We start from the raw sequence: 20,714 nt of genomic DNA, 5'->3' as shown, positions 1-20,714 counted from the left end.
TGAGTGTAAGGCCGACGATGGCCCACTTCCGAGTCGGAGGACCCGGTTCGGGATGTTGCGCTACGTCACGAGCTGGAGGAATGGATCGACATGTTCGTAGCCATGCGCTTCATTCGAGGACGTGGCACTTGTCGGCCGTCACCACTATTGCTCCTATTGGCGATGCGAGAAAGCTTCGTATCGAACTCTGCGTCTCTCTGGACCGAAAGCAGACCTGACGGGCACGGAGACGGGGAATCCAATCGGCAGCAGGACCCTTCTAAACAGATTCGAGTTGAACAAGAGAAGAAGAAACGGAAAATCTATCTTCATAAGGAGAAGCAGAAGCAGAAGAAGAGGGAAAAAAAAGGTGGTATTATCCATGCAAAAAAAAAGAAGACAAAGACTGAGAGTGAGGCGAACTCTTCCCATCCCTCCCGCGCATCTCTCAACGCCCCGCTCTACACTGTCCGCTGCCACGTCTTGTCTCGCCCGTACCGTTCACGACCGGCTCATCACGTCGCACACCTAGACAACTCCGCCGGGACACCGAGGCGCATACTCTCGCTCACGGTCCGTCCTCGGGCGGCACATGCCGCGCTGCCCCGTCCGCTGCATCTGCGGCCCCTCACTCACAGGTCGGCCTTCTCCTTGGGCACGTTCGGCGCGTCGGCGGCCGTCTTCTCGGCCTCGTCGTGGTGGGGGTGCAGGTGGTGCTTCTTGCCCGACTTCTTCTTCGTGTCCTTTTCGCGCTTGATGGCCGCCTCGGCGACGAGCTGCTCGAAGACGAGGTGGTCGCCCTCCTCCTCGGGGGAGCGTTTCGCCTTGCCGTAACGTTAGCGTGTGTCTTTTGTGTATTTTTAAGGACAGGGAGACGGAAAGAGAACGAGGGAAGAACGGAAAGGGGAGGGACGGGACGTACCTTGATGAAAATGTCGCCAATGAGGACCAGCGCCTCGGCGCGCTGGAGACGCTTCTGCAGGGGCACCTTCTTGTCGTAGAGGACCTGGTCGCAGACCTCGCGCAGGACGCTCTGAATCTCAAACTTGGAGCCGCGCCAGGCGGCGGTGAGGATCTTGCCGGTGACGCGGCGCTCAAACTCGGCCTTTTGCTCGTCGGACCAGTCCTCGCCGCCCTGCTCCTCCATGCGGGCCATCTCCTCGATAGTCTGCTGGGCGTCAATGGCCGACGAGATGGTGCCCCACGTCTCCTTGACGAGGGTGCCCTTGTCGCGGACGCGGCTGAAGAAGCCGCCGATGCCGAGGAACTTTTGGGAGCGCAGCAGGTTCGTCGCCTTGGCGAGGTACGTCTGGCCGATGGCGTGGAGAATGTCGAGGCCAAACGACTCCATCTTCATGTTGGCCTCCTCGAGGCGCGTCTTCTCCTGGAACGCCCGCGTCACGGCCTCGCCGCGGTCCGTCTCGGTCCACACGCTGACGCGGTCAACGAGCTTGCGCGCGAGTGTGTCGACGCGCTCCTGCCGCACGAGCGCCCGCTGCGCCTCCATGGCCGCGAGCTGCTCGCGCTGCTCCTTGTTGAGGCCGCCCTTCTTCTTCTCCTTTTCGCGCAGCGACTCTTCCGTCTCAGGGACCGCCGCCGCTGCCGCTGACGCCTCGTCCGAGGGGCGGTCCATGAGGGCCGGGCGCAGCGGGATCTGCGTGCGCGAGCGGTTCGCTGAGCCGCCCGAGGGGCTCGGCGAGGGTGTGCGGGGCGGCAGAGGCGGGGCGGCGCCAGCGGCAGAGCCGTCAGCGGCGGGCACGAAGGGCTTGTCGGCGTGGCCGGCGGGCGTCTTCTCGTCCTCGGCGACGACGGTCGGGGGTGGCGCATGGGCGGCGGCATCCTTCTGGCTTGCCTTCATGGCCTCCGCTGTGCCGGGGAATTCGGCGTCATCACCAGCTGTGGCGGTGGTGTTGGGAGCAGCAGCAGTAGCGGCGGCGGCGGCAGCAGCCTCCTGCTCCTGCTCCTGCTCTTGCATGGTGATGTCCATGGTGGCGGTCAGGTCCTTCATGAGGCTGATCTCGCCGATCCAGTCGACAAAGGCATCGCCGCCAAAGATGGAGGTGAAGAACTCGGCGGGGTCGGCAAAACCCTCGCTGGGCTTGGCGTGGTCCTTGCCAAACTTGTCGTAAGCGGCCCGTAGGTCTTTATCGGAAAGGACCTGGTAGGCCTCGCCGATCTCCTGGAACTTTTCATGCGCGGAGGGGTCGTTGGGGTTCTTGTCTGGGCGGGGGTGTCAGCAGTGTCTCGTTCTTCGTCTGATGGCGCCACGGGGGACGGCGGGAGAGAACGCACCTGGGTGGTGGACGATGGCCAGCTTGCGGTAGGCCTTCTTGATCTCGAGCTCGGAGGCCGTGGGTTGAACACCCAGGGTGTCGTAGTATGCGGTGTCCGCAACCATGATGGCGGTGGGTAGGAGAGATTATTCGGAGGGGGGTATCGGGGGGTCGGATGTCTCACTGAAGAGGGCAGGGATGGGTTGCTATTCGTAGCAAAGGCGATCTGGCGATATGGGAAGAGTAGGAGAAGGAGATCGAAGTTGCGGTCGTTGTTTTGTCAAGGTCAGATGGCCAAGTGAAAAGCACATGGAAATCCGGTGCCTGAAGGTGAGGTAGGTTGGTTCCCTCACCCGGTTGATGGCGGGCAAGTGGTACGTACCTCCTGGGTGCTGGTGCTGGGGGGCCAGCCTTTTCGCGAAGCCCCGCCAAATTACGTCGTCGGTCAGCCCAAAAAAACGTGCCGCCAACTCATCCAGTGGCAGTGGCAGTGGCACTGGCGGCTCTGCCTTGGATCACCACAGGCAGTACCTAGTCCTAGTGTCTAGGTGGCCACTGTTGTCCCCATGGTCCGCCAGACAACCTTGTCCATTTTCGGGGGCCGTTCGGAAAGCGCATTACGTGTACCGCGGCTTGGAGGGGCTTATGACGTTGCTCTCTTTTTTTTCATTGCTTCCACCACACCATGACATTTGCCCAGGATCGCCTATTTGCCAGGATCGCCTGGTGGCTCGTTGTCTCGGGCGCTCCGGCAGAATAGTGAGGCATCGACACCAGGACGTCGATATTCATGGCATTTCACTACTTGGCCTACGAAAGGTCTGCCTCTGCAACTCCCCTCGACATCGAGCTGTGGATGCGTCTTCCCAGGATGCGACTACACGCGGTACCTCAGAATAGTACTCACAGTTACGAACCTGAACGCCTGCCAACAACATGCTCAGACACCCCTTATTCATTTCGCATCATGCTCGATATCTCAATTAACACCAGCAGCCTTCATCCGCTGGAAACAGTTCCTATACGCATCGTGCACCTCGGGCACCTCGTACCCGTACTCCTTCAGCTTGCTGACGAGCTTGGTCGTGTCGAGTTTGCAGTTACTGCGCCCGGCCTTGATGACCTTGGCTTGTTCCTCGAGCGAGAAGTTCTTCCAGGTAAAATCAGGCCGCACAATCTCCTTGAACAGGCTGAGCACCTCGTTGTGGGAGATGGCGCCTGGGTTGGTAAAGTTGAAAACGCCCGTGTCCTTGTGCTCCGCCATGAGGATCGAGGCCGGCAAGAGATCGTAGAGGATCGTGTTGCTGTTGGGAATATCCACGACCCGATCATACTTGCTGATCTTGGTGACAAAGTTGCGCGAGTGCAAGTCGTCGCTGACGGGCATGCGCAGACGCAGGATGAGGCAGTTGGTGTAGTGTTTCATGATCTGGCCCGAGTTAGCTCTTGGCGGATTTGGGCGCGACGGCCAGAAAGGCTCACCTCCTCGACATGGCCCTTGGTGTCGGAGTAAAAGCTGCCCTTGAAATTGGCGGCATCCGTCTCGAGGTAGCCAGGCCCGCCAATAGGGTGAGCGTCATCATACTGGTAGATGCAGCCAGTCGCAAAGACGGTACAGTGGATGCCCTTGAGGAAACAGGCGTCAGCAAGGTTGAGGGTGCCGATGACATTGGATCGCATCGTGGCCTCCTTGTTGTCCTCGCACCAGTCGACATTGGGCCGGCCTGTGCAGCCTGCAGCGTTGAGCACGTGGGTTGGCCTGATCCTGTCGAGCTCGGCGAGGACGCCCTCGCGGTTCTCCATGCGAACAGTGGTTGTGTGAACCTCCTTACCAGCGGCCTCAAGAAGACTCTTGAGGTGGCCGGCTACCCAGCCCTCGCCGCCCCAGATGAGGAAGCGATTGGGGCCCGAAGAGCCGCTGCTCGCACCGTTTGTGCCATTCATACCGTTCGTAACTGACATGGTGACCGCTGAGGGTATGCTGAGCGAGTGAAAGATGATGTCCCACGATGGATGCCAATGTGGGGTCGAACGGGATGCTGTTGTCGATCACAGGCACGGGAGAGGTACGGGATCCGCAGGCTAGATGCAATTGGGGACAGGAAACGCTGGAGATGCGATGAGTGTTTTTGCTCAGAATGAGAAGAAGAGCCAGAATCGATGGAAGCAGAAGAAAAAGAAAGTGATCAGGAAGGAAGGGATAGAGTTAAGACGTAGTGTCTCGTGGCAGGAACGAGGCAAGGGGAGGGGTCCAACTGCGACTGCGACTGCAACGAAGCGCTGGGCTCAGACCAATGTCAGGCAAAGCGTGTTGAACCTTGAACGGAAGACCGGGGAACGATGGTCGCACAACGTTCACTAATTGCTGTTCCATCTGAAGCTTAATCGCCTCGTCTCGTCTCGCATTTACAGCGACATTTGCGCGGCAAATGGCACGAGGGGATGCAAGCTGGAGGAGATCCAACTTATGTCCTTTGTTTCCATCCCAAACATGCACCCACATCCCCTCTCGTTTGGAGCCCCCCACCGTGTAGAGCTCTCACATGTTGGTCAGAGCTCGAGGGTCCGCCATGACAATGTTGCCTTTCGTCATGGAGGTATGCCAAATGTATTGGGAGGAATCACATTGATCGAGGAAGTATCGTCTCCATGGAATCATCTTTGCCTGCCCTATCTAGCTTTCCCAATGTCGTATGTATGGCAACGCGTCTCAACGGCCACGCGGCGGTGAGCTTGCGGGGTCGAGCGTAACCTTTGAGAATGAGCCGCCATTTCGAAACCAACCACCACTGCGGCCGTTTGGGGTACAGCCGAGTCATACCTCTTGGGCCCGTGTGCGCCGACTTGATCAGAACCGCTCGAGTGCAACAATACCTACATGGTACTTCGAGGGGTTGGCTGACCAGCATCCGCCTGTCGACTGGCTTATCGGGGTGAGGTGCGTGGGCGCAGTCGCTTGGATCACTGTCAATGTACATTAATGAAGCCCGCCAAACAGCCTCAGATGATCATGGTCGAGAGATGCGAGTTGCTCACGTGGCCTGATGAAGGAGACTTTGCCGAAGCTGAGACAGATCGTACAGGCTTCTGCGCTCGAGATTGTTCTGGTGGCTGCTGGCATGGAGAGAAGCAATGGGTGAGTTGACGAAAAATATTTGATGCATTAGTTGATGAAGTATGAATCACATAGGGCACGCGGACACTATATTCGCAAAGACTAGCCTGTGGTGTCGAAGTTCATAGTACACAATGCCGGCTGGAGCAGACAGCGTGTTTGGATGGTCACGATATGAACCACGCAATCTTGTACTCGTCTGGTGGCGCGACGAACACAGAGACAAGCCGATGTCAGAAATGTGAAGGGTTCAAGCCTGCAAACCGAGGCGCAATCAGCTTAAAAGACGATTTGCACTTCATTCGGGCCGCCCTTCGGTGGCGCCGTCAGCCATGTCCTTCAAGACCGGTCTCATCCATCGGCACCGCGTCGGCAACTGTTGCTTGATCAATACTGAGCCATTCCAAGGCCCCCACGGAACGCCGACTCGGCACCGCGCTTACTGGCTGGGCTTTCGGGCGGTCGGTGTAAAGTCGCACGCGGTTTGTGTGTGGCAGGCACCTGTCACTGGCAAGCACCAAGTGTAGCGTGGTCCAGTGTGCAGTGCTCTGGAGCTGGGCCAAGCAATCATAGTGGCCAATTGGCTCGCTTGGGAGATTCACGCCCCTCTCAGCATCAGTGTGCGGCCACACGGGGCGTCGTAATAGCATGCTGACTACCTACCTCACATACCTTTCTCCAGATTCAAGGAGGCACCAGCCAGTCATCGTGCCCTTTCTTGTCGAAGGGTCCCGCCATTTCGGCCAGGGCAACTTGCTCTACCCACTACCCACGAACACCCCCAGAGGCCGTGGGGGGTGCCTGGAGCAAGTGAAGAAAGCCCGGTGGAGAAACGCTTCTGCCCCCTTCTCCTCAATCTCCCCAAGCCCCAAATGGTGGTGAATTCTTCCATCCATCCATCTTGGGTGTTCTCCTGTAACCTGCCACCTCCTCACATCTCCTCCCCCCTTCCAACACCACCACCTCCTCCGCCGCCGCCGCAACCTCCTTCACCACTCTCGGCGATTACATGAGCGAAAGTTGTCCACTTGATTGCGGCCAACATATAAACGTTCCCTTCCTCCCCTTCACGAGACCACACTTGGAACGAATTTTGATACCCCATCCGAGTCGCGTCTCGCAGAGGAATACTCTACTTTCTTCTCTTTCCCTTCTCACAGCGTCCCCAACCTCGACGCGTTCTTCCACGCCGACTTCTCTTCCCCGCACTCGTTGCCGCTGTCGCCGGCATATCCGTCAAGATGGGTGCCCTCTACTACGCTTTCCACCCAAACCAATTGCGGTCCATCATCCAATGGTACGGCGTCCCCCTGCCCTCTCTGTGCCCACGTGCTCGACTCGTTCTGACTATTTCCACAGGAAGATGTGGCACGATCCCGTTCACAGGCGAACGCCCGAGAAGGAGAGCCCCGAACTGCGAAAGTGCTTCGAGCTGCTCGACTTGACGAGCCGTAGCTTTTCGTCCGTCATTCAGGAGCTCAACCCGGAGCTCCTCGTCCCTGTCTGCCTGTTCTATCTCTGCCTCCGCGGTCTCGACACGATTGAGGATGACATGACGCTCTCTGTCGAGAAGAAGGTGCCGCTTCTGAGGAAATTCGATGAGTGCATGGAGACGGATGGCTGGACGTTCACCGAGAGCGGCCCCAACGAAAAGGACCGCGAGCTCCTGGTCCACTTCGATGTCGTGATCACCGAGCTCAAGAAGCTCAAGCCCGTCTACTACGATGTCATCAAGGACATCACCATCAAGATGGGCAACGGCATGGCCGACTACATCAACGCCCCCTTCGGCGTCGAGAAGATCACCGAGTACGAGCTGTACTGCCACTACGTTGCCGGTCTTGTTGGCGAGGGCCTCACCAAGCTCTTCGTCCGGGGCAACCTTGCAAACCCCCGCCTCGAGGAGAGGCCGGAGCTGACCGAGTCGATGGGTCAGTTTCTGCAGAAGACCAACATCATCCGTGATGTCCACGAAGACTTCGAGGACAACCGCAGCTTCTGGCCCAAGGAGATCTGGAGCAAGCACGTCGACACGTGGGAGGATCTCTTCAAGCCCGAGAACCGCGAAAAGGCAATGCAGTGCAGCTCCGAGATGGTTCTCAATGCGCTCAAGCACGCCGAGGACTGCCTGTTCTACATGGCCGGCATGCGCGACCAGAGCTGCTTCAACTTTGTCGCCATTCCCCAGAGCATGGCCATTGCCAGTCTCGAGCTTGTCTTCCGCAACCCCCGCCTCTTCGACAGCCACCTCAAGATCTCCAAGGGTGATGCTTGCCAGCTCATGATTGAGTCGACGCAGAACCTGTTTGTCGTGTGCGACATCTTCAAGCGTTACGTCCGGAGGATACACAAGAAGAACGACCCCCGCGACCCCAACTATGTCCCCATCAGTGTGCAGTGCGCCAAGGTATGTGTCTGCTGCCCTACCCAGCCAGGATCTCCCTGTTAACAGATTTGCCAGATCGAGCAGTTCATCGACACTCTGTACCCGAGGCAAGACCCTGACAAGCTCAACGTGGAGCAGAAGAAGAAGGACGCCAAGGATCCCAGCATGGACCCTGGCGAGGCAGCCGTTCTTCTCGGCATCACGCTGCTGACGCTCCTCTTTGTCTCTGGTCTCATGGTATGTCGACAAATGTTCCCTCGCCTGTCCAGTACTCTCGACTAATAATTACACAGATTGGCACGGCGTGGTTCTTCGGCGCACGCTTCGATGGTCTCTGGTCTGGACTCTTCGGCTCGTCACAAAACGAGACGTACAGCTGGCCTACCGGCGGCGAGGCCGTTCCCTCGGCAGTGCCTTCGATCGAGCATCCCGAGCTGTAACGTGGCAGGGAACAACACAATTTGCGCTTCTGTTCTTCGACATGGTACATATGACGGCGTTGACGGTTTGCTGCCCCCTTTTTTTGCTGCGATGAACTCATGTCACACACCTACCCCGAAAAGGCAGAGACGAACTGGACTGGACTGCCTGACTTACGTATTTAATACCACCCCCGCCACAGCATTGCGTGGTGGCTTGTTCTCGACCCCGCGATGTCGCGGACCACCCTGACCAAGCCTCCCTTTTTGTCTCAGTACACCCCGCCGTGACAGTGACCGGGTATTCAATCTCGCGAGAGCGAGACGGAATGTGAGGACGGTGAGAAACAAGAACAAGGCTGCGGCCGTAGCACGGATGTCAAATTACAATCCAGTCCCACCTCCGGGTGGCCATGACTGTGGTTGCGCCGAAGAAGTGCTGATAGTAAACCCCACCGGCAAAGACCTCGTCCTCTTCAGGGCGAGTACGGGGCGGGCGGATCTTTATCTCGATGGAAATCCGCCCTTTTGCTCCGGCTTGCAAACATATCTCTGATGCAGTGCAGTGCAATTGACTCGCGTGGTGCATGCAGGATGAGACCGTATCGTAGATTGGGGGAAAAGGGGACTGACCATGTTGCCGGAACTTGGGATTAGTTTGATAGATTGCCAATCGACGCCATGTAAGCCCCAAACTCTACTATATCCTCGCCTTCACTACACTCGATCGCTTTTCCTCATGTCACGCAGGCCAAGGCTGGCCTCGCTCGTCTCGTGACCTCGTTCCAGCGATGGTACCGTGTATGCCGCTGACAAGCCAGGCTCAGGCAGCCGAAGCGCGGCGGGCCCCCTTGCGCACGGCGGCGCCGCGCCTGAGACGCAGGACGTCTCGGCCTCGGCGTTGCATCGGGGGCGTATGGCAGCGGGCGAAACGGCAACGCATGCCTCCCCCTCCCCCTTTCTTCCTCTTTCTGCCGACCACGACAAGGGCTTTGCCGCAGGGCCCCCTGGGAGCGAGGCGTTTTAAGCATGAAGGTGCACGAGATGGATCTGAGACGCGGATCTCTGGTGATCGGTTGTTTGTTTACGGAGTGTTTTTTTTTTTTTTCCTTTTGTGGTTTGCCTGCCCAGTTCCCTTCTTTTGCTCTTCACCCTGGAGCCATGCGTCGATCATGAGGATGGAGAGGGGGGGGGCGAGGCTCGAAATAGAGTGATTTGCAATGCGGGCGGGTTTCGCGACCGGGGCGGGGGACAGAAATGATGGGCGTAGTATGTACATTTGTCAGTCTGTCTGTTCATCAGTTTGGCGGGGAAGCGCTCTTGCTAGGAAACGAGCTTTGCATAATGGTTAAGAGTCGTGGTCCCGTTCTCGTGGTCAGACTGGAACAGCAAGTCAGCCCATTCTTGTATTGCCGGTCCGTTGAGCTTGTTTGGTAGGCAAGAGTCAGCCAGCATGCAGCATAGCATGTCGGTTCACGCATTTCGAGACCACAGTCCGAGCGAACAACGGTGTGGAATAGTCGATTCAGTCATGTTCGTCTATTTTCGCTATGCAACGCAACTATATTGGTTTTTCTTCGTCGTTTCCTACCGCCCGCTCATGTCCAATCCCACTTTCCATGAACCCGTGACGATGACTCGATTGATGAGAGTAGAGAAGGAAAAATCATAAAGTGAAAATAGTCTTGTCAATTAGATACAGGTCAAGATAAAATGCAGATATAATTTTTGGTTTTCTGGTCAAGTCTTTTGTCCGACGTCAGGCTTCTGGAAAAAGCATTCATCTTCTTAGATTAGTCATGGTGATATTGTCAATACGCCGCGCTTTCTAAAATGTATGAAAACCAAGACTCAAAAGGATACGCCAAGACAACGGCCTACGGCCCGTACCCCAGCTCGTCCCGCCAGGGCAACCCCTCCCTCAAAGCAGCGCAGCCGGCTCGGCGACACTAGAGCTGGCCGTTGTTGGCAATGAGGTTGGTGGTACCGGGGGTGTTTCCGCGGACCTGAGCGCCCGAGGCGGTGGCGAGCTCGGTGAGACGTGAGGCGACGGCCTCGGGGGTGTTGATGTTCTCGAGAGCGATCAGGTAGGCGGCGAGGCCGGCGACGTGGGGCGAGGCCATGGAGGTGCCGGACAGGGTGTCGGTGGCCGTGTTGGATGTGATGCCGACAGAGAGGACGTCGACGCCGGGGGCGAAGATGTCGACATCGGCGCCAAAGTTGGAGAAAGAGGCCTTCTGGTCGTTGGAGGCGTCAATAGCACCGACCGTGATGGCCTGGGGCGCTGAGGCAGGCGACGTGTTGGCAGCGTCCTGGTTCTCGTTACCGGCAGCCACGACGGGGACGACACCGGCGTCGAAGAGGGCCTGCACAGCGCGGTTCACGGCCGCCGACTGAGGGCCGCCGAGAGACATGTTCATGACGGCCTTGCCGCGGAGGTTCTTCTGCTGGACGTCGTTGATGACTGTTTGGTCAGCGCCTGGTGTATGCTATCTGGGGGAGAGGACAGAGGCAGGGAACGTACTGAATTGCAGGCCGTCGAGAACACCGGCGTTGGAGCCGGCACCAGTGCCGTCGAGAACCTTGACGGCGACAACATTGGCAGACTTGGCGACACCGAAGGTCTGGCCGCAAATGGTACCAGCGACGTGGCTGCCGTGACCGTTCTGGTCGTTATCCTGAGACTCATCAGTACGTTTTCCTCTGACGATCAAGACGATATATACTCACAACGTTGTCGACAGTGTTGACGCCAAAGGTGGCACGGCCCTGGAACTCCGAGTGGTCGGTGCGGATGCCCGTATCGACGACGTAGACGGTGACACCCTCGCCGCCGGTCGTGTCAAAGACGTAGTTGCCGTTGCCGGGCTGAGCGTTGGACAGGCGGTTGAGTCCGGGGGGCGCGTTCATCTGGGCGACCGACGCGGAGAGCTTGACGCGGGCGTTGGCCTCGACCCAGGCGACCTCGGGCTCGTTCATGATTTCAAGGATCATGTCGTCGTCGGACTCGAGGGTCATGGCACGCCAGCCGTTCATGGCGAGGGCGTGGACCTCGGTGCTCAGCTGGCGGCCGTCAAGGCCACGCTTGCCGATGTTGCGGCGCTTGATGTGGTTCATGACCTCGGTCTGGCGGAAGTTGATTGTGTCATCGTCAAAGGTGTTGTTGTAGACGACGATGTAGCTGTTGGAGACACGCTCGGTAGACTCCGAGTTGAGCATGGCGGAGAAGCCCTTGGCGAGGAAGTCGGCGGCTCCGGTGATGGCGCCGGCGGGGACCTCCTGGGGGGCGACGGGGATGCCGGGGATGGCGGCCGCCATGGCGGAGAGGGGGAGAAGGAGGGAAGAGAGGACCTTGCTGATGGGAGCCATTGTTGCGGTGGTACGAGAAGACTGACGGGTGTTGTCGTGAGGTGGAGGTGGAGGTTAAGGTGAGGTGGTTGAGCTGAAGGACCGGATCGAAGCCTGCGACGAGTACAACAACAACAAGGATACAGTGAAGGTTTGATCGGAGGCTAGCTCGTCGACGAAGAGAGGGAAAGAATGTATGAACAAGAGATGTTGCAACGAGACCACAGGTCTATAAAGAGTGACGAGCGTGGAAGTGAGTGTGTTGTCGAAACGGAAAGAGACCAAAGGCCCAAACGAGACGAGACGTGGGGTCAAAGGGGGTGATGGAGAGCAAGGACACCGAATGGAACGTGTTCCAGAAAGTCAGAGAGCGACTCAGAAGATGGGACGGCCGTAGCAGGTCTATGAATGGAATACAGGATAGGTGGGCGGGGGGCCGGGGGATCAGATCTGATCGGATATGTCCGTGGGTTTGATCGATGACCGTGACTGCTCGTTGTCCGTTGCAAACGAAAATAAAAGGGGTGTCTTGAGGTTCCGAAGGAGAGTGAATCCGAAAGGGAAGCTGTCGAAGACGAAGAAGAAGAAGAAGAAAATAAGACACGAAAAGGATAGTAGACTGCGGTGAGTTCGAGAAGTGGACGACGAATGGAAGCAAGAGGAAAGAGGGGAGGAAGACGAGACGAGACGACGAAGCCAGAGGCTTTTGACTGTTGGAGGGTTGGACAAGAAGCTGCAGGCCAGGGGGTGGTCCGTCGTGTGTGTTCCCAATGTGGGCAGTCGTCGACAATAGGTTTAGTGCGTTGAAGAAGGGCGTTGAATACCGTGAATGGGGTAGAGTGGTCCATTGTTCCAGACCAGAGAGGGACCGGGGTGGCTAGAGCCAGTCATTATGGCAGGGTTGTGCATCGCTGCCTGTGTTGATGGGGTGCTGGGTGATGGATGCTTGGTGATGGATGGATGCTTGGTGTTGGGTCATGCTAATGTCGGCTTGTCGATGCTGGAGATCGAACTTGCACGAGGCCCCAAGTGGATTCTACAGGGGACGGCAGGAGCCTCCAGGGAACTGGGAAGAGCCCTCAGGGAGCAGGAAAGAGCCTTCAGGGGATGTTAGGGGCACGTTGAGGGACGTTAGGGGCCCTCGACGCTAGGGTAGCGGGCATCAGAGCAGACAGCGCATGGCGGGACGGATCCACTCCCCTCAACCACTGCAGGAACAAGGCAGATGCCCCCCCGCCATTGGTCTGCCAAGTCAAACGCACACACCCCGGCCGTCGATCCGACCACTGGCTCCGGTTTCGAGCAGCGACGGCCCCTAATCTCAAACAGACCAGTGCAGGGGTCTTTCTTCTTTCTCTCACTCTCCCCTTCCCCCTGGCCGGGCCAGCCAGGGCAGGTCACAGCAAAATTCTGGTTCAGAGCGCCCCGGCCGGGCGCCTGTGGCCTCCTCCTCGTTGGCTGTCGATGCTCGTTCCGTCACGCTGCAAATCTCTTGTACCAGATTGTGTCGCCTTCACGTGGACCAACGAGGCTTCAGAGCTTCAGCCTTGCCTACCCGCGTCTGAATCAATCATCGACTCAATCGGGAGTCACTGACCAAGAGCCGAGCAGTCACAATAACAACAATATGCCACTATGCTACCTTCGCCAACCTTCTTCCCCTTGGAGCCACAGCCTCTGACCCCGGTCCTGGTGACGACTCCTTGCGGCGGCGCTTCTGGCCCTTTGGGATAATCCCCGAAATGCAAGGCACACGCCAGGAGCCCACTCTCCAGCCAAGCGAGCAGCACCAGCACCAGCAGTGTGTCAGGACGCTGCACTCTCTCCTTCTTTCTGGCCCTTTGCAGCCGCAGACACACTCAAATCTCGCCCTGCCGATACGAACCGTCCACTGCCTGCTTTGTTCCCCTTGTTACCTTGATCCCCCCCCGGCCTGTCACGACAAGCCTCTTACTTCTTTGTCCAGCTTGGGCTCAAAGCCGTTAGGTCCAATCTCTTTATCTGATACCGCCCACGCCCCCCATGTGCAGCAGCTCTTCTCTAGCTGCATCTTCCAATCCGAGCTTTGGGGAATGAGCAATGCCTGCCTGCCGTCATATCATGTCATCTGCAGTCATGAGCTTCACAGCAACAGCACCAACAAGTCTGGATGGCTTCGCATGCGAAGTATCTCCAGTCATCCAGATGACACGAACAGTTCAAATACATATGTCCTGCCGCCACTACCTGCTGCCCGTGGAACTTTCCATTGAGTCCCCTGAAGCAAGGTTATTTGTGAACCAAACGCTTGCACGCGCGCCTGGAGGGAGCCCGCCCCTCCCACACTGAATGATCGCCGTCGCTTCGTCGCATCCAACCCACACGTTCCATGATCTGCCAGCCTCCCGTCGCGTATCCCCCAGCATTGGACCAAGTTTGGAAAACCCGGTTGCAGTATCCAGCTTTGTCAAGATTCCGACCGTAAGGCGCAAAGAAAAGAGTCTCGTCCGCAAGATTGCAGCCAAGCTCGCTCGCAGAAGCCAAGCCACGTCAGATGCCGTAGCCGCTCAGGAAATAGCGGGGGGAGAGGGGCCGCCTGTTCTCCGGCCCAGACGAAAAGTGATTGCATAGGGCCCAGATGTCGTGCAATGTCACTCGTCCGACAGGCAGGAGAAGACCGCTCCCCGCTTCCCTCGTGTCAAGCCGCTGACATGGCGTGCATGCTAGAGGCTCAATCACTGCCAAGCACGGTATTTGGCCCGAGTCAAAGTTGCAATCTGAGAACCCTGTGCAGCTCGTCGTTCAGTAGCCTGTTCGAGAGAAGCCTGGCTGTTCCCTGAGCCTCAGCGCATCGCAGCATGCCTCATCTCTTCTCTGACGGCGGCGGCAGTAGGCTTGCCCGTCCTATATCCATACCGCAACGGCTGGGAGAGCCTTGTCCCTTGATGGCACTGTTCGTGAGCCTCAGCTCGAGGGACGGACGAATAGCACCTCTGCTGCCGATGGGTCGCCCGTTGAGACGGCACCTGAGTGAAACGACGCGACCAGGTCATATCGATATCTCCAAGGGTACGTCCTTGGGACTTCCTTCGGTACTTCCCGCCGAGGACTGGCAGGGGAAGCTCAACCCTCAGCAACAGGGTTGGATCACAGCTTGGTACCCGAACCACCCTGTCTATGTGACTAACAACCCATGGGCTGTATTTTGCTTCTTCAACGATGATATGCCAAAGACGGCAGGTGACTATCAAAATGCAGGCCGCAACAAAGCGTATGGTGCAGTTCACAACTCAACGCAGTGGAAACAAGACGTTGTTGCCCCTCCTTGGAAATTGGAGGGCGCCCAAGCGGCGTAGCAACACCGCCACCAGATCAGGTGAGCATATCCCCCAGACTCGAAAGATGAGCGGGCCCCAACCAGCACCCCTACGCATCCGTCAACGTGCGCCAGCCGCGACACCAGATGAGACGAGACGGGTGCACCGAACCACTGGCGCTCGATGGGCTTGAGTCTAATGGGGCAGGAGCGAACTTTGGATGGATATGAGGCTCAATGTGTGTGCCCTGACGATCCCGCCCCTCCCTTCTTCCCCTTCTTCCGGGCGGCCAACCTCTCCACCTCGGCATTGACGTGCGGATGGGATGTGCCGGCGAAGCATGGCCTCCAAACTGTCGTCCATCAATCATGCGGCCGAGCCGCGTTGGACCGCATGATGGGCGAGTGTCGATCCGAGGCGGCTGGACCGTCATCCATCTTCCATTTATGAATCCCCATTCGCCCCCCCCCCCTTTCTCCCCTAGCTGCACGACAACGATCTGGCAATCTGCTTTCAAGATTTGTTGCTTTTTGGCCATGATGTCTCGGGCCCTCATTCGCGCTTGCCCGTGAACCCTCGATTTCACCTCACGTCCCTCCCGATGATCGACCATCAAATCATGAACCGTACGCCTCTGCTGCACCACGATCCATCTCCGGCTGCGACGAGCGTCGTCTTGGCATCTGGTCGTCGCAGCCCTGTCGTTGTTCGGAAGAGACGAGCCCGTGGCCACCGCTGAGGTCTCTCGCGTTTAGCCCTGCGCCATCACAGTCCTCTCGTCGAGCGCCCCCGCCAGCCGTGGATGTGCATCTGTGCCCCGTCCCGTCTCTGCCCTGACGACCAACCGCTGCAGCAGCCTGCTCTTGTCTGAACACGGAAGCTCGTGGGCCGCTCGTGCTTCAAACCGCCACACCTGAGCGTTGGTATGTGTGTGTATTGTATGAGAGGGGGGGAGAGAGAGGGCAGTAGCGGAGTGCGTATTACTGCTTCACATAAGGTAGGTAGGTACATTGGTAGAGCGGCAGGACAATTCACCGAGGGCTGGCTGGCCTTTGCTTGCGTGGATCTGGCGGTGCAGGGCCGTGTTGGGGCGGCGGGCGGCTAATCGCCCAGTTCCAGTGCGCGCAGGCCAACGTGCCTCTGGATGCAGTGTGGGCCAGGCTCTGGTGAAACGGCGTGTTTCGAGCCTCACGACACGACGCCGCTTCTCTCGTCTCAGGGGGGGTTGCCCATCTGACGCGAGACGACGGTACGATGGGTTATGTGCCTGTGTTATGTAGAGGTTGTGCCTTTATTGTGAAAGGGATAAATGGCTGGATCGACAGCCTGCGTGATCTGCTCGAACCGTGCTCCAGCTGCATGTATATCGCCATCACACGATCGCCCATGGCACGATGATCGGGTCCCGAGCACACGGGTCCTGGTATGGCCTCCTCTACTGGTGGCTGCCTCTGTGTGCACCTTGACAAGGCTGAACTGAGAGAGGCTGGCGTCAAAGGGTTGCCTGGGTACACTTTGCGGCTGCACATGGTTGTCGCCGATTGAGCTTGATGCTACGTACGCTGTGGCTGCGGCTGGAAGTTTGACGCCTGTGCCTCGTGGGAAAGCAAAACACGGAGGCACCATCCAGGTCATCCTGGCTGGGTCGTCAGACTGACTGGATCGGCTCCATGGGCAACAAGGCTTGGATGGTCTCTGCGGGCCGAGTCACGATGAGGTTGAAGGATGACTGAATGTAGTGAAATATGTCCACATGACCAATGTTTGACAAGAATTTGATCGACGGAATAGAGTAGGACCAAGATAGAAGAGACACCTCTTCCCGAGACAAGCCTCCCAATGCCAAAGTGCATGTATGATCTGATAAGGTAAGCAGTGGCGGTGCGTGGCGGTGCACATTGCATGAGGTGATCGCCGGCCATGCTTGCAACGCAGCACTCGAGCCCCCCCTCCACCCCCCTGCCCAATTAATTTACCAAGTACTGAGTACAGCCAACACGAACTGCCCCGCCATCCTTTTTGGGGGGTCCACGGGTCTCATCAGTCTGTCACTGGTACTCATCAACTGAAAATGGACCAAACTCACACTGGTCATGTCATGTCAGTTGGGTTTGCTCCTCCCCCCCCCCTCCGATGAACCAAATTCATCATTCCATGCCTCATCTCCCTTTGTGTAGGTGTATGTGCGCCTTGCCTTGATACCCCCCCTCCCCTCCTCTCCCCCATTTTCTACTACCAACTCGGCTGCCCGACAGCGTGGCACCATACCTTACCTAGTCCGTCCAAATTTGATACCCAATACCCTTTGACTCTACTTTGACTCTACTTTCGTCTCCTAAACCTCCGATCCTCCGTCACACACGCTGGTCCTGCCTCATCTCGTGATCTTTCCTTTCCACCCACCCCTCTGCTGCTGTGCAGTCCACCTTGCCTTGGCCGCCCGACATTGCTACCTCCTCTGCTCTCGATCATCGCCGAAAACGAAACCGCAGACAACGACGACATCATTAGAACCGACTGTGCGCGTGGCTTCTTCATTGCGCACGCGACCATCCGCCGAGACCGCGTAAAGTGGCTCATCCCTCCCAATCTCAACCCATCCAAAGGGGACGTTCGACTATTGACATCTCATTTCCCCCCGCCTACCGCACGCCACGGTCTCTCCATTCCTTTCATAGCAATTTTTTTTTTCTTCTTCTGCTTCCAATTCTCGTGTTCGTCGCTTCGGAATATTCCCACCCGTTTTGCCATCTTCTTCTGTTTGAGCAAACCATCAAGGTCGTCAGGTGTCACATCACCTTGGTGGTGCTTCCAATTCAGCGAGAGAATCCAACCACCATCCAACCACCGACGACATCGCCCACCACCGCAAAGACGGCAAACTTGACGCATACGACATCCACCGTAGCGAAAGCGTTCGTCGTCATCATCATCATACGTTCAACCAACCGCACACCTCTCGATAACCGCCGATAAACGCGCACCGGCGATTGCGCCGATCCCAGCAGCGACATGTCTGCCAGGCCTGCAGACAGTCGGCACACCGGCCCCGACCGAGCCCTGCGAGACGGATGCGAGGGCAGGGCCGCCGAGGAGGAGCTGACACACATCATGGCTGCCTCGATCATCGGCAACACCGTTCTCAACATTGCCTCGAATCCCGTCTCTCCCGGCTCCTCCAGCCCGCCCCTCGACCAGACCAAGGGCTCCGACTTTGTCCCGCCGACGCGGCCCAGCAGCACGCCGTTTCCCCACTCCGAACCGCGGCATGCCAACTACCACTATCTGTCGGGCGACGAGGACATGCTGGATTTCGAGCACGACGCCGGCTTCACGACGACGCCGTACTCGGAACACTTTGAGACGGTGCCCGAGATGAAGCTGAGCCTGCTCGATCTGCCCTCCGAGGTGCACGAGATGATCCTCGACCACCTCTTTGGCTACCGCGTGTCGACAAAGTCGAAAAGCTCCGTCGACATGCAGAGCGTCACCAAGAGCTGGAACACGGCGCTGCGACATTCGCGTAGGAGAGAGCTGTCCGAGCTGGCGCTGATCAATCACACATGGAGGATCCTGATCCAGCAGAGGCTGTTCCGACACTTGAAGCTCAAGGCGACCATCGACTCGGTCCACGCCGCCGTGACCTTCTTTGCCGCCCACGATGAGCTGCGTTACTACGTCAAGCACATTGAGCTGTGGTTCCCCGTCTTCCAGCCAAAGTACGGCCCGCTCGCGTTGAGTTCCGCCCTGGCTCTACCGACTGTGACGTCCGACGGCCTCACCAACGCGACGTACACGCTACCGGCCAACAACTGCACTCTCGAGGAGGCCCTCCTCTTCGTGGCCGAGACGCTGCCGTTCGTCATGATCCTGACGCTCGAGGGCGGGGAGCGGAAGAAGGCGCCCATGGTGCAGCATTCCTCCTGGGCTGGCCCCAACGACTGGGCCCTGCCGATCCTCGAATCCGTCCGCACGCTCGTCACGAGGGGCCAGTGGAACCTCATGCGCACCGACGAGGATTTCAGGTCGATCCTCTCGTCCCTGCCCAACCTCACCGAGTGGCACGGCTCCTACTCGAAGCCCAAGTCCAAGAGCTATCTCTCCATGGCCCGCGTCCTGCCTGATCTGCCCGCCGCCCACCTCAAGAGCCTCCACCTCTGTCTCGAGAGCGACTACCGCCGCGAGGTCACCTACCCGGCCCACCACGTCAAGGTCTGCCGGAGCGTCCACTTTTGCACAAAGCTCGCCGAGGCCGTGCCCCAGCTCGAGCACTTTTCCTACACGGGCCGCATCTGCAAGTCCTTCTTCCGCGTCCTCGCCGAACTGACCGACCCTCGCACGACGCGGCTGAAGAGTATCGACATCACCGTCAAGAACTGCTGCCGACCCGTGCCCGTGTTTCACGAGTCGGGCAGCGGCATCCAGGACACAGGGTTCATTGACGCGTTCGAGCTGCTTGTTGCCCAGGGTATTCGGGCGCTGCAGAAGCTTCGGTCTGTGGATTACCTGCGGATCCGCTTCGTAGACCTAGGTGCGTTCCCCTTCATCCTCTTGCGTGCGTTATTCGAGGTGACGCTCTTGCTGACCTGCGCAGACTCCCTGCTGCCGCCCCTGAACCCCTACTTCCTCCTCCGCGGCGACTCTTGTCTCGGCATCTGGAGCGGACGCATCCTCTCCGAGCTCAAGGATGCCCGGCCGCGCGCGTCGTACGAGGAGCTCAGCGAGACCTTTGGCGATATCGGCATCAACAAGGACGGGAGGCTGGTGATCAGCGGGTCTGGCGCCAACTACCAGCGGTCGCAGTTTCGGTCGCTCAAGGTCAACAACTATCACCTGCTGGCGACAAGCATCATCCCGGGGTGAGATACCCGGGTACAGTATTCTGGGGAAGGCAGTCCCATGAAAGGCAGTCCCGGGAAAGACAGCTTCGGGAAAGGCAGTCCCATGAAAGGCAGTCCCGGGAAAGACAGCTTCGGGAAAGGCAGTCACATGAAAGGCAGTCCTGGGCGAAGAGTGTTCTACTGCTGCAGAGGCGGGTCCCGTCCTTCACACACGAGCGACGTGGGACCCAAACAACACATTTAGTACAGAGGATTTGAGAGGTGCATCTGAGGAGCATGAAAAGGAAGAAAGTGCCCTTGAAAAAAGAGGCAAGGCGTTTACACGGATGTTATTATGGGTTGGAGAATTTGGGTGCATTGTTTGAAACCGGTCCCCCCCCCCCCCCCCCATTCCAACAAACCCCTCCCACGCGTTGTGCGCTCGGCAAATCCGGGCCTACAAGACTTTGGCGCCCATTAATAGCCACGGACAAAACAAACTGTCTTGCGAGGTTGACTGCTGCGGCGGACGGGAAGGGAGTTGGAGCGGGCGACTATGATATCTCTTGAGGGATGGCGGTTTTTATACCTGGGCAATTTTTGGGACATGGGAGTTTGACACGATACCGGAGGCACGGGCGCGTTGGCGGGTTGGTCTCTGGGGTTTTGATCTGTTTGTCGAAAGAAGCCTTGAACCTGAGGCCCGCGAGGAGTAGGCTATAATACCACAGCGAGAGTCATTTGACATGTTTTTTTTGTGTTTGGGCAGGCTTTGGCTTGGGTCATGGATGCGTTCGGGGCGAGTGACACACTGGTGAGGTTGGCTAACGGAAGACTGGCCGTACCGGAGTGGGAAGTCGACGCTTGTCGTTGCATGAAGTTTGGTGCTCCCTGGACTGGTGATCGTGATGCTTGGCTCGCTTCCTTGAACCTGATCCCGACTCTTGTTGAACAGCCAGTGCTCGTTGATTTGCTCAACGATTGTATAGACAGTATATGATGGTTCGAGACGACAAGATCCACTTGCGAACCTGATCAAGCATGCACCGCTGATTCCTACGTCCAGTTTGTATTTCGT

General features: G+C 57.9%; 5 protein-coding genes across 5 annotated transcripts; 2 read left to right on the top strand and 3 right to left on the bottom strand.

Annotated features, from left to right (window-relative positions):
* Positions 1-611: 611 nt before the first annotated feature.
* Positions 612-2,377, bottom strand: D7B24_007151 (uncharacterized protein; the record flags this gene model as incomplete). Its single annotated transcript, XM_028641266.1, has 3 exons — positions 612-803; positions 902-2,199; positions 2,272-2,377. 3 exons carry the CDS (start codon positions 2,375-2,377, stop codon positions 612-614), a joined length of 1,596 nt encoding a protein of 531 aa, XP_028494704.1.
* An 854-nt stretch (positions 2,378-3,231) lies between these two features.
* On the bottom strand, positions 3,232-4,214 carry D7B24_007150 (uncharacterized protein; the record flags this gene model as incomplete). Its single annotated transcript, XM_028641265.1, has 2 exons — positions 3,232-3,681; positions 3,735-4,214. 2 exons carry the CDS (start codon positions 4,212-4,214, stop codon positions 3,232-3,234), a joined length of 930 nt encoding a protein of 309 aa, XP_028494703.1.
* Positions 4,215-6,608: 2,394 nt separating this feature from the next.
* FDFT1 (Farnesyl-diphosphate farnesyltransferase) lies at positions 6,609-8,193 on the top strand (the record flags this gene model as incomplete). The annotated part of the gene is made up of 4 exons (XM_028641264.1): positions 6,609-6,664; positions 6,727-7,774; positions 7,829-7,990; positions 8,047-8,193. 4 exons carry the CDS (start codon positions 6,609-6,611, stop codon positions 8,191-8,193), a joined length of 1,413 nt encoding a protein of 470 aa, XP_028494702.1.
* A 1,928-nt stretch (positions 8,194-10,121) lies between these two features.
* On the bottom strand, positions 10,122-11,541 carry D7B24_007148 (uncharacterized protein; the record flags this gene model as incomplete). Its single annotated transcript, XM_028641263.1, has 3 exons — positions 10,122-10,636; positions 10,697-10,850; positions 10,903-11,541. The coding sequence occupies 3 exons, from the start codon at positions 11,539-11,541 to the stop codon at positions 10,122-10,124; spliced, it is 1,308 nt and encodes a 435-aa protein (XP_028494701.1).
* Positions 11,542-17,828: 6,287 nt separating this feature from the next.
* D7B24_007147 (uncharacterized protein) lies at positions 17,829-19,679 on the top strand (the record flags this gene model as incomplete). The annotated part of the gene is made up of 2 exons (XM_028641262.1): positions 17,829-19,347; positions 19,411-19,679. 2 exons carry the CDS (start codon positions 17,829-17,831, stop codon positions 19,677-19,679), a joined length of 1,788 nt encoding a protein of 595 aa, XP_028494700.1.
* Positions 19,680-20,714: the final 1,035 nt, after the last annotated feature.

This window comes from Verticillium nonalfalfae (assembly GCF_003724135.2).
Source record: "Verticillium nonalfalfae strain VnAa140/NRRL 66861 chromosome Unknown scaffold_55, whole genome shotgun sequence".
NCBI lineage: Eukaryota > Fungi > Ascomycota > Sordariomycetes > Glomerellales > Plectosphaerellaceae > Verticillium > Verticillium nonalfalfae.
This window is presented reverse-complemented; position numbering and strand designations above follow the sequence as displayed.